The sequence below is a fragment of the Siniperca chuatsi genome, linkage group LG6 (genome assembly GCF_020085105.1).
Source record: "Siniperca chuatsi isolate FFG_IHB_CAS linkage group LG6, ASM2008510v1, whole genome shotgun sequence".
Lineage (NCBI taxonomy): Eukaryota > Metazoa > Chordata > Actinopteri > Centrarchiformes > Sinipercidae > Siniperca > Siniperca chuatsi.
Genome location: NC_058047.1, coordinates 24,994,448 through 25,007,550, shown reverse-complemented (window position 1 = coordinate 25,007,550; position 13,103 = coordinate 24,994,448). Strand labels below are relative to the sequence as shown.

Below are 13,103 nucleotides of genomic sequence, written 5' to 3'. Positions count from 1 at the left end.
ACATTCCATGCCAGTATAAAAAGTCCAAATGGGTCAATGCCAAGTTCTACGTTGCGGATGTACCAGGGCCAGCTGTAGTTGGACTACACACAAGTGAACTGCTGAACCTTGTAACTGTCAGTGTTGATACAGTAACCGAGAAAGGAAAAAGCACAGGCAAAAAAACAAATCCACCAAAAAGCATGGCAACCAGTGCAGATCTAGTGAACCCAGACCCAGGTACTGCTGGAAACACCTACCATTTGGTCTCTCAAGATCTCTTCCAGGCCAAGATAGACCAGATCCTCCACGGTCTCTGAGGCGTAGTCAGTCATATCCGATGATATAGCAGTCTATGGAGAAAATGCGGAAGAACACGACAGGAACCTGATAAACCTGATGGAACAAGCAGCTGAAGCAGGTATGGTGTTCAACAGAGACAAATGCACAAAACAGTGTAGCATCTCATTCTTCGGAACTCTGTACACAGACAACGGTATCAGACCAGACCCAGCCAAGTTCAGAGACATACAAAAAAATGCCAACTCCCCAAAACAAAGATGATCAGCATAGGTTCATGGGAATGTGGATCTATCTATCATCCTACATATGCAGAAAAAGCTCACACCTTGAGAAGGTTACTAAAGAATGAAGTGCCATGGATATGGGACACTGACCACCAAAAATGCTTTGCAGACTTGAAGTCAACAATCACTGAGGACGCCTGCTTAAAATACTGTGATCCAAACACACCCTTAACCCTTGAAGTAGATGCATCACAGAAAGGCCTAGGTATAGCCTTGGTGCAAAACAACAGACCCATTGCTTTTGGCTCAAACAAATCGAGATACAGCAACATAGAACGTGAAATGCTTGCCATTTTTTATGGGATGCAGCGATACCACACCTACCTGTACGGGAAGTCATTCCTTGTGATAACAGATCACAAACTGCTTGTCACCATATGTGCAAAACCACTACATGCTGCACTGCCATGACTCCAGCGCTGCTGCTTTGCTGAGCCACAACCTCAAGATGAAGCTCACAAGTCTCACAGTAACCCGGCCAAAACATCTACCACACCACCTTGTGAAACCAACATAGACTCAGAGGAACTTAAGAGTCCAAATCCAATACGCATAAGATCTGGAAGGACTATAACCAGACCAGCTCACTACAAGGACTATGTATAGAGTCAGAATAACATCCAGAACAGTAGTATAGCCTGCCCTGATGTGGACTCTTGTATTTTCTTTATTTTTCATGTATACGTTTCTAAATATGTTGGTTTCTTTAAAGAAAGAAAAAAAATCTGATGTTACTCCAAGAGACAATATTTACAAGACTTTTAGAACAGGTTTTGTTATGTTAAAGTCTGTGGGGCACTCCAGCTAAACAGGGGGGGGTGTTGTGATATGTCTAAGACGTGTAAAATGTGTAGTACGCAGCACAGAGTGATAGGTAAATAACACGGAAGTCAATATGTGATGCCTGTACCACTGAGACACAAAAAGTAAACATTCAGTTCTACTCTATCCTGGTTATCTGCATTGTCGTCAATGATACTTCAGGCTGTAGACGTTAGTTTGTTAAGACAAGAACCCTGTAAAAAGGGTCTTAAATATGCGCTTCATGGCCTCTTACATGATAACATGTGAAAAGACTGAGGCTAAAGCTACATGTCCAAGCCAAAAAGTCACCATCCTCACCAGTCAATGATCATGGAGATGACATGGAAAATAGGAGCAGCATTATTATTGTATTACAGGTTAGCTAGTTATAGTACAGTAAATGTTGGATGCTTACTTTACTATACAGCCACATGTACACCGCTTCAACATGTGGAGAATTCAAAAGCTTGACAGACCTTCCTAGTTACAGTATCTAAGCTATGATTGGACATGTCAACTGACATCAGGTCTCTTTTAAGCACAATGTTACTCGGTAAATAATGACAGCCACTAGGTGTAGAATTATTATGTGATTATAACTTTGTTAAAAATATAGTAGTCTTTCATTTTCAAATTCTACACATAGTGTCTCTCAGTGACACCAGCAGGAGGTACAAGCTAAATACCTGTGCCGTAACTACAGAATAATGCAGAATACTGTAAAGAAATGCTTTTTATATACATATCCTCTCCAATATAAACGGATCAAAAATACAACTTTAATGTGATTGTCACAAGAATACAACATTAACTATGCATAATGATTATTATTTGGATCAATGGTGTACAAACTTAAAATGTACAGCATTAAGCACAGAAACCATGACATGACCGTATTTCACATTTCACCCCGAAAAGCCTCTTCCCGAACATTTTCCTATTTTCCTACTTGGAGAAAGCCGGTCTAGAGTTTGCTCTCCGTTTGGTCATTTCGTCTTGTGCCATTGTGATTGGCACAGCCTTTAAAAATCTGTGAATCATCAAATGTATCTGAGAATATAATAAGAAATCACTCTGATTTATAGTCCACTTCACCTGACCCTTTAGCGCATAGCACACTGTGCCGATATGAATGAAAATAGGTGCTTTTGCATAGTCTGTAATTTATCATGAGTTACATGACCGCATCCTAAATTCAAATCTGGATATCCTGCTGATCTTTTCTCTGTAGATTTTATGTAGAGGTTGCGAATCCAGATGTTCCTGTTGGACATCTTTTTATAACTGTACTGCTGGACATGACGTCACACGGATGTCTAAATTAGTAATTTATCATTTTAAAGTGGGTACTAATCTAAAAAGAGACACAAGGTGAAGATCATAAAAAGATAATCAATTCAAATGTAATCTGTGCAGGAAGATGAAAAACGCTCTCAGTGTATTTCAATAACATCCTTGTGTGCCCATCGCCTACACGACCTCTTCATTCTTACTTTTCATTGTACTGTATGAACGTCAAGCTACTTCCTGCTGAACATAAATTACTAATGTAAATTAGCTGCATATGGAGACACTGTTTGGGAAAGAAGATCAGCATTGTGTTGAGGGCCAACCAGCAGGGGTGATTGTCTCCAATTCAATTCTTGTCTAAGAACTTGTCTAAACGTTCAGTAGTTTTTCAGTAGTCTAAACGTGCAACAATGTTTAAAAATCTTAAACATACAGGCTTAACATGTATGGATGCTGATTACCATTTACTTTGGTGTTTTATTCAACCTGTTATTAATGATGCATCATGTTTTAGATAGACTTCCATCCTGTCTGTCCTCAGAATGAGCAGCTGTCAGTACTTTCTCTGTGTAGATGTTTGTTTATATCTCCTTACCTCCACAAGTCGACAATGGGTTATTTGCTGCTCTGTGCGCACGAGAGGACACCGAGATTCTATTTCAACGAAATAAGAATACACTGGATTTACAGGCAAAAAGCCTCCAGACAGTGTAAAAACCAGTGTAAATTCTGACTAAATACACATGTGGATGTACAAATAACACGCAGCCTCACCCTCACTACTGGACGCTTTTCTATATAGCCTGTTTTTAGTTTGGTTTTGGACTATTTAACGTGGCTGCAGCCCCTACAGTACCATCCTTCCCGTGCTAGCCAAAACACATCCTGTTGCAGGAGCTGCCATTATTACCTGACAGCTTCCACACAATGAGCTGTTAACTCACTTGTAGGTGTGTGTTTGAAGTGTTTGCAGCCCTGTCCCATCTGGTGGTTGTATGGCATGAAACAGGTGCTGGTTATACCGTGATTTACAGAAATGTACAAATGAGAACAGTCATAATCATAAAAGGTTTTGAAATGATTTTGTCAAATATTACATTGAGATCTTTAAAGCTATTTTTCGTATTTTATTTATAGAGGTTTATACAGTGGATCTATGCCGTTTGCTCACCAGGTGTTGTGTGGTTATGATTATAGTGCTTTTGAAAAGCTGCCTCAGCAGGGACTCTCCAGAAGTGTTCTCTAGTGTGCCATCTGTTAGCATGTGAACCGAACGGAGACTGGCAGGTGGAAAAATTCTCGCTGTGGATTTAATTGGCCGAGACATGAAGACTCCAAAGACAGGTAATGTAAAATGATTGGGGAGCTCTTTGCTATGTAAATGTGAACGCTCATGGCAGCAGTATGTCACAGCTGTCACTTAGCTGGTTTCGAAGTTGAAGCTTCAAATGACACTTTTACGCAGAGCATCAAATCCTTGAGAGCAGCAAAGTTGGGGAAAGCCAGGGGTGTTCCACCACGAGTGAAGCTGACTGAACTGGGAGGAGGAGTTAGATTGTAGACAATAGTAAGGAAAAGGAATGTATTCTTACTATTTTGTTTGTTTGCACTGTGAGGACCGTGTTGGTATGTTGATGTGGTGCTGCAGGCTATGAAATCTGGTTGGAAGACCGTGGCAGACCTTTCTCCTCAGTCTACCAGGACCTTCCTGGTGGAGGAGATTGTTGACTAAGTGTAACACGTGTGTAATTATATATGACTGAGCCCCACTGACAGTTCACAGCAAAGGTGCATTAGAGGAGTACTCCACTGATTTAGCATTGCACTCCTACAACATGTGTCGGACTCAAGATGGACAGCTGAAAAAACCCTGCAACAGAACCAGAGATAACGTCTTTTTTATTCCATGCATTATTCTTCCTTGTCAAAATCTGGCACCTACATTACCCACAATGCAGCTGCCGACCGTTCAGTCGAAGATTCGGGTGTGTTTTGCTAGTAGCCTCGATCTGCTACAGAGGTCCTGTAAGCTCACTTCTTTCTAACTCCACACCGCCAGATTTTTTTTCATTTTCAAATTTAGTCTTCAGCCCCCACCGACTCTAACTCAAGTGACATCACTTGAGGCAATTTATCAGACATCGCGCAACTTTTTTCACATAGGTAATAGTACTGCCCAAGACCTGTAAACAGACTTTGTTGTGTAGAATCAGTGGAATTCCCCTTTTTAGCTGCACTAATTGATATTTTTATGTGTAATGTAAAAGGTGTCTCGCAATGATGATCCCACAGAGAATTATCACCAACTCTGCAGTTCTCCTCAGTTCCACAGAGTGTTTAGCATCTGTCAACTCATTGTTTTGGTTTTACAGGTCGCAACTTTACTTTTGGTTCACTCTATCGATCTCATCAACCCCGTTTCCAGCACTAGCAGGCAGATGTTTTCAGTTAAATACCTCTGTTAAACCCACTGTACACTACCTGGCTAGCGCCAAACGACAGACAGACAGACAAAGTTAACAACTAACGCTAGCTATTGAACATAGTGGAGCATTTTGCAGCTAAAGAGTTACAACTTCCCTCAGGAGTTGGTAGACAGAGCTAAAAGGAGAGTGATTATTGGACATTTGCCAGGTGGTCAGAAACATGACTCAAAATGAATGCTAATGTTGTTCTGTGTCTGCTGGATTTGTAAATAAGCATTAGTTTGCCAATCGAATTGTAAGGTTATAATATGTCAATGATGTGTGTCTGGCTTGTGCCACTGCCCCCAAGTGGCCATAAAATTAATGTAACTTTAACTAGAAGTTAATAGATTTTTACAGAAAATACTTAAATACATTTTCTTATTATAACAGTGTCTCAAAACATCACTCAAAACATCTTGTAAAAATATAAAATAAAAATATATTATACAAGTTTGATAAAGTCACTATGAATAAATTCAATACTGAGTGAAACATTTTGAGTTACCACAAGAATATTTTATTATAGTGATATAAGATGGTGTAGTCCCTCATTCGTCCAGGAGTGTTCCATCGTAGAAAAGGTTTGAGTCGTAGGATCTGGACACTGTTTTCAGAATCAAGACGCTTCGGCTCCCATCCGAAAGTCATTCTCAATTGTGACAATGGTCTTACGCTAACTTGGGATTGCAGAGCGCCGTGCATTTGCATCTAAAAGCTACAAACCACATATTTGAAGACAGTGAGGTGAAGATTCTAAGTAGAGAGAAGAGTTTGTTTGAAAGAGGAGTCAAAGAAGCCATTTTTGTGAAAAAAGAAAACCCCTCTTTAAACAGAAATGGTGGTCTGAGATTCAATTTGCCAACCGTTTACCACATTGTGTTAACACCATGGTCAAGCCAATCATATGCTAATCAGGTACTTAACAATGATGAGGGAGGTGCAGCCAGAAAACCACAGGCCTGATTACTGGACCATCATGGAAACAAAAGAAGGTCAGTTTCAGGTGAAACTAGGCAGGGTAAACAGCACTCAGGAAGACTCCTTCCCGAGGGCAGGGTTTAAGCAACACAGAGTAGCTTAAAATTCTGAGTTCTCAGACCATTTTCACAATTGAGAATGACTTCCGGATGGGAGCCGAAACGTCTTGATTCTGAAAACAGTGTCCAGATGACTACGACTGAAACCTTTTCTATGATGTTATTATAGTGATGTTAGAATTTTGAAAAAGGTCATATAAACTGATTAGAAATTTACCAGATTGAATTTGATTCAACTCACAACACAGGGCTCATTGTCCATTACATTCAGATACTTTCATCATTATTATTTACTTATTTATTCCTCCTAAGGTATATAAAATGATTACGTTAACATCAAGATGATGACAGACCCAAATTTTGTAGGATTATTGTCCAGGTAAATCCCATGTAAACTGAATGAAGACTAAATGATCTCAACAAGACTATGGTCAAATAACATTTATATCAAGCTGTGATTAAATCAGTAGTTTGTAAAATAAGGCAACCCACCACAGGTAATAATTTTTAGTCTGTTAGCTCCTCGCTAGCTGTACTGATTCGGCCACTGTGCGTCAAACTTGTGTTCCCTATCCTGCTGCTAATGAACAGCATTGTTTAATGTTTCAAACTGGAGGGATTGGCCCTTTTTGTGGAATTATCTTCTGCCTTCAGGTTAGGTAGAAAACATTGGAATTTGGGGTAGGACATAGACCACCACAACGCTTCATCTTAGTCCAATCAGGGATTGAAGCGCTGCTTGTTTATCAGTTAATTGCATTCATCTGGCATCCTAGGTGTAATTACGTTCATGATTAGTTGGCTGGAGTGAAAACCAGCAGGGATAAGTGGGATTGAGAACCAGTGGACTACCCTGCACTTCCTCTGATGTTCCCCTAATATTCTACATGGTGTTGTCAGCAATATCTAATACTATGTTGCGTTATGGTGCAGTCAGTGGCCTGTTGCTCAAATCATTTGTGAATAATGTGTGATCATTATTAACAACCACAGCTCCCTGAGGGCTGCTTCACAAGCAGCTATTCGCTCTTCAAAGGATTCAGAACAACAAAGTCTCATCGATCTTCACTTTGCCTCCCTTTGATTTACAAAAGAGGCAGGTATGGTGCCTATATGAAAGTCTTGATCAATAATTATTTTGTTGTTTTTTTCCACAGTTAAACCAACTGTTATAGATGTCGACATATTTGTGAACAGCATCGGTCCAGTGTCATCGATAAATATGGTAAGTCCATCCCTTTTATTATGTTCTTCCTATTTTCTTTACACTTCGTATACGCACAGCTCTGCATCTGTTCAAATGCAGGTCTTCATGGTGGCAAATATATTTTATATCTTTAGCTTTTAATTGTTCTTTTAAATCTGTTGAGGTTATCTTCCTTAAATCATGTGCAACAAAAACAAAACCAGGGTCAATAACTCACCACAACCATCTACTTACCGAATGCTCCACCTCACACAACCCCTTTGCGCAAAGTGCGCTGTGCGTATATATCAACAATAAAGATTATTTGTCCCCAAATAAGCCCTCAAAATGTCATCTACTCAAAACTGCAATAACTGATTATGTTGGCCATATTGACATATCATCACCTTTTAAGTTGATATGGTGAACTTGATAGCAAACTGTTACTTATTTACACATCTAGCAGTTATGGAGCAACATGATCATTCATTTGGAGTCGTGTTTGTGTCCACCTGATGAATGTGAGCTCAATATTCACTCCTTTTTAGCTCTGTTTTTGGTCTCTACCAACTCCTGAGCAAAATATCTGGCTTTTTAGCTGCTAAATGCTCCACTATATTCACCAGCTAGTCGCTAAATGTGTCTGTCTGCTGTTCGGTGTTGAGCAGGTTGTGTACAGTGGGTTTCTAGAGCTTTTTCGATGAAAACAGCAGCCTGCTGCGGCCGAATCGATGCTATGAGAACGGTGAGAGTGAACCAGAACAGTAAAGTTGAGGACAGCTAAACAACGAGCTGAAACTCAATATAAAGCTCCATCAAGCCGAGTGGAGCTGCAGATTCGGGTGATAATTCTCTGCAGATTCATCACTACAAGTGACCTATTTCACATTGTCACATTGATTTCACATTTGTCATTTGATACATTGTTATTGTAAAAAAAAAAAAAAGATTATAGCCGCTTCAAAGTCGCTATGTGTAGGATTTGAAAATTCGTTACATTGGCGCCATCAGGTGGTAGTATGTAGTTGTTATGTGGCAAACAGCAATGCATGCTGCAGATCTAACCCAGGGCCACGAGGCCCTATTTACATTTGTCATTTTAAGTGTCTGGTACCTGAATTAAATTCAGATGCAATTTAATACACTTTCATTTACTTTTAGCCACATATATGTGTCTCCGTTGGCCAGTTCACAAATCTGATTGCAAGCCATCTTGGTTTTATTGGGCTAATGGGATGCATTTACACCTTTTCATCATTCAGCTAGAACGTATTTCAAATCACCTCCTCAGGTGGTTTAACTAATTGGATTTCAATCCGTCTCAAATGCTTTCTTGGATGCATTGATAGCTTTTTTGATATCCAATATCTAGCTGATCTGCTCACAACACATGAGTGCTCTATTCACATAAAAATCTAAATAACATTTAGCATATTTGCATTCACATTCAAATGTTGAAAAGGGAGTAGTTCATAAAAGGTCTATTAGTTTTACAGAATTTTATGCTTGGCTCGTTCAGGAGCATAACAACGAAGGGAGGTCCACACAGTAACATTTTAAGTAAACAAATCATTTATTAAGCATAACTCAACATAAGCAAACTAGGAAGTCAGTAGTTAGTAGCGGAGGATGGGTGTTGGGTGCTATGAGACTGTAGGTGCAAACCTAAACTATTTGTAACATGAACCGAGGCTAAACTAAACACAATCAAAACCCAAACAAAACCAAAGTGGGTGTGTGAAAGGCACCAGCCTTCCAGGAGGGAGAGAGAGATTAGATTAGATTAGATTCATTGTCATTACACATGTACAAGTACAAAGCAACGAAATGCAGTTTAGGTCTAACCAGAAGTGCAATAAGCAAGTGCGGGATATAAAGTGTGTGCATAAATGCAGGATAGAGCAGTATAATGAAAATATTTTACAAGTGGTACTATGGACTTTATGGACTTTATATTACATGGCCATGATGGGATACGGTCTAGACCTGCTCTATAGGAAAAGTGCAATGAGATAACTTCTGTTATGAATTGCCGCTATATAAATAAAATTGAATTGAATTGAATTACTATAAACAGAAGTATACTGATGGATATGTACAATAATGAATTGGACTGGGCAGAACAGTAGTGCAATGAATATAAAGTAGTGCAATTTATGGAAATAGTTAACAGAAAGAAAGGTGGGAGCCATCTTGGAATCACCCAGCTTGTGACACCACTCTCTCAGTGAAATGGAAGGGGCCAGACAATCAGGGAGAATCTGGAAAGAGGGAAGCAGAAGCAGGCCAACACAAATACTGGCATAAGGCCTAGGGCCGTCACAAGAATGACAGAGGACAATTAACAACTTTAAAAAGCTGTTTGTTGCTGCAGAGGGAGCTGTGCAAAGTCTGATCAATTGACTCAAGTGATGTCACTCGTTACGTCACTTAAAAAGACGATATCTCTAGTTCTGCTGCATTGATTTTGATCCCTTTTTTTTTAAACTGTCCATCGTGAGTGTGACAATGTTATAGGAGTGCAATGCTAAATTGGTGAAGTACTCTTTTAACTGAGATGGCAGATTTTGTAGAACTCACCATGACCACCAATTTGAATGCACTCAAGATGTCCAATAGAGCGTCAAACTGCCTTGATGCTGTTAGATTTTAGGGTGTCTGGGTTTGCAGGGATAAAAGAAAAGGGTAAAGATTTTTTTTTAGCAATGGCAATTTATCAGCGTCTAATTTGTGATCATATACTAGTGTTTCTGTATTTTATTATTTAGCATCTGTTTACCGTTTATGAGACATTGCTGTTTCATAAAGGTGCTGGCAAAGTTGTGTCAAAGGTGTGACTTACTGGATGAGGGGAGGAAAGGAAGGGGAGAGGCAGATCAGAGAGGGATGAGGGAGTCTAGGATGGTTATATAAATGGAAGGAAAGCATGGAAATTCTTAAGAGATGGGTGAAAGGCAGGAGATTTTAGGATACTTAGAGTTGAGTGTGGGTGAAGAATGGTCAAGGGAGGGAGCGTTATGGGTTTTAGAAAAGGATACAGAGAGTATCGACAGTCAGATGGACAGGCGGAGGGAGGAGATCTTTAGTTGAGAGGGGAAACAGGTTGAAAGACAAACAGATAAGGCATTTTCTCGGGCAGCCTATCTGATCAGGATCACATCTGTTGATATTGTATTCTGTTATGAGGTCTGTGTTTTAGGGCAAATGGTCAGACTAATAATTTGGCTCATATCATTAGTATCTGTGCAGGTAGGGATGCACCAATCCAAATATGTCTTCTCCTATACTGATTCCAAACCCAAACTCAAACTCAGGGTATCAGCCGAGCACTGATCTGATACCAGTGCTCTCTTTTTCAAAAATGCAAAATTCAAAAACTCTTTATGTTGAACAGATTAATATATGATATGTGCAAGCTAAGATCTGTAACTACAGGTCACTTCTTAACTATAAGTGCATACGTTCAGACAGCAACATACTTTTTAGGCTTATGAAAATCGAGGGTTTCCGAAATTGCATCATTATAATGCATCAACCTCATAATGACAGACACATTATGTTTTGTAATATGTAACACACACAATTTAGTATCATTGGTGTTGCTCCAAAAACCAAAGCACTTTAGTGCCAAGACCTACACAACAAAGTAGCTCCTCCAGGAGTATTTTTAAACTCCATTTGCTAAAAGATTGTTGTTAAAACATAACACCAGTCCTTAATTCCTGAACCATTCTCCGATATGTAAAATGTCTAAATCTACTTTTAGAAAAACTATATGGAGTAAATCTTTGGTAACGTCAGCTAACCGTGTCATTGCCAACACTTCCGGTTTCACAGTTAAAGCCTACCACTGCCTTCACATTAAGATAAGATGCATTTATTGTGAACTACATGCGGTAAGTGGCAAAGTCTCAGCGGTACCTTTGCGCATGTTAACTAATCCCTGCAAATGTAGTTAGTGTATTAAATTAATTAGCGTATTTAAAGTGAATATGCAACGTTTGGCCGATACCTGATCCGCTTAATGAGGTCAGTATCTGAGCCGATTCCTATCAGTGAGTCCCTATGTACAAGTGTGGCTGGGAGGGTGGGTGAGGTTAGTTGAGATATACTTTGATGGCTCGTTGCACTGATCCAACTTTTGTTCTCCCAATATCGATTATGATACTGAAATTTGTACACCTCATTGCATGGAACTCTTTGGAATCCATTTGTATGTAAGGAAACACAAGGCAAAGGATTGCTGTGGCACTGAAAAGTGGGTCGGCACAGAGTGACAAGGCAAAGAGCAGCCAAAGAAATAAATCGGGTCATGGCTGATGCTTGATCCACTAAATAAAGTCACCCATCCAGAGTATAAGATCCCTTCATCGCTAGTAAATTGTAATGTTCACTTTCTGTTCATTATTTTACTATCAGACAGTGCAGCATGGTCAGTAGTAACCATTAGACCTTCACCTGTACTGCTGTATCATATTTTCCAATATTACCAGTGGCAACACTTCTGTGAATCCCACATTTGTATAGTGATGCATTATTTGTACCTACATCAAGCATTATAACATAAGTATACATATAAAGTATGTATGTAAGGTAATTTGTAAGTTTCTGTGTGCTATAATGCATTATGCTGTTTTACAACAGTCACAAGGCATTTTACAAGCTCATAACCACTTTATGCATTTTTTCATGAAAGCTTATGAAGTCTGTTCTGTTGTACGTCATAAAAAACACCTCATAGCACCTTCAAACAACTCATTGTCTGCTTCATGTACAGTAGGCATGTAATGATGTTGATCAGACATACTGTATTGTAGGACTCTGACAGAGGCAGGATATGACCACGTTCATTGATCATGACTGCAGAAAACACTGTCCAAACCTTGAGAGAGTGTGACATGCATTCAGAGTGGGAACAGAAGCAGAATGCTGGCTCAAGAGGACCAACAGACATCGTCTTACACATTAATGAATCAATTATGACATGAGAAAATGCAACAAACATGAGAGTCAGTGAATTAAAGACCCTCTGTGTTCTGTCTACCTGTCTAACCCTCTGCTCCACTTATACATCAAAGTTTCTTCAGCTAAATGGAATGTTTATTAAATAAGATACTGTATGTTTCTCAGTCATGGCCTTTTTAACTGCATAGTGCTCTGTAAATCTAGTTTTCTCTCTTTACCTAAACATACATTTAGAGCTGACACAAGCGATCAATGAATCAATTAGATGGTTAACACAAAAGTAATCTGCAAGTACAGTATATTGCTAATCGATCAATGTTTACGTCATTTTTCAAGGAAAACTGCCAAACATTCCACAATCTCAGTTGTGAGGGTTTCCTGCTTTTCTTATGTGACAGTAAACTGAATATCTTTGGGTGTTGGACAGTTGGTCATTCTCTGACATTGTATTGCCTAAATAATTAATTGATGATGATAATAATTGTTAGTTGCAGACTTAGGTAAATTAAATTTAATAGCACACTATTATTATGTTATACCTATAATGCCAGAGCTTTTCCTTGCCTCTTATGAAAAATATGAAGAATATTACTGTTATTCATACAAGAGAGGCTCAAAGAAATAGTTCAACATTTTGGGAAATACACTTATTTACTTTCACTGTGAGAGTCAGATGAGAAGATTGATACCACTCTTATGTATGCGCGTTTAAAAGAGATGGAGCCATGAGATGTTAGCTTAGCTTAGCATAAAGACTGGAAGCAGGGGGAAAAAGCTAGCCTGGCTC

The 13,103-nt window shown here is 39.2% G+C and overlaps 1 protein-coding gene across 2 annotated transcripts in view; it reads left to right on the top strand.

Annotated features, from left to right (window-relative positions):
• Nucleotides 1-13,103, top strand: part of LOC122878014 (gamma-aminobutyric acid receptor subunit gamma-3) — a 68,593-nt gene that overhangs the window by 15,967 nt on the left and 39,523 nt on the right. For both annotated transcript variants that reach the window (XM_044200302.1, XM_044200303.1), the window contains exon 3: nucleotides 7,323-7,390. In XM_044200302.1, coding sequence (XP_044056237.1) covers nucleotides 7,323-7,390 — 68 coding nt within the window. The remainder of the gene's footprint in view (nucleotides 1-7,322; nucleotides 7,391-13,103) is intronic.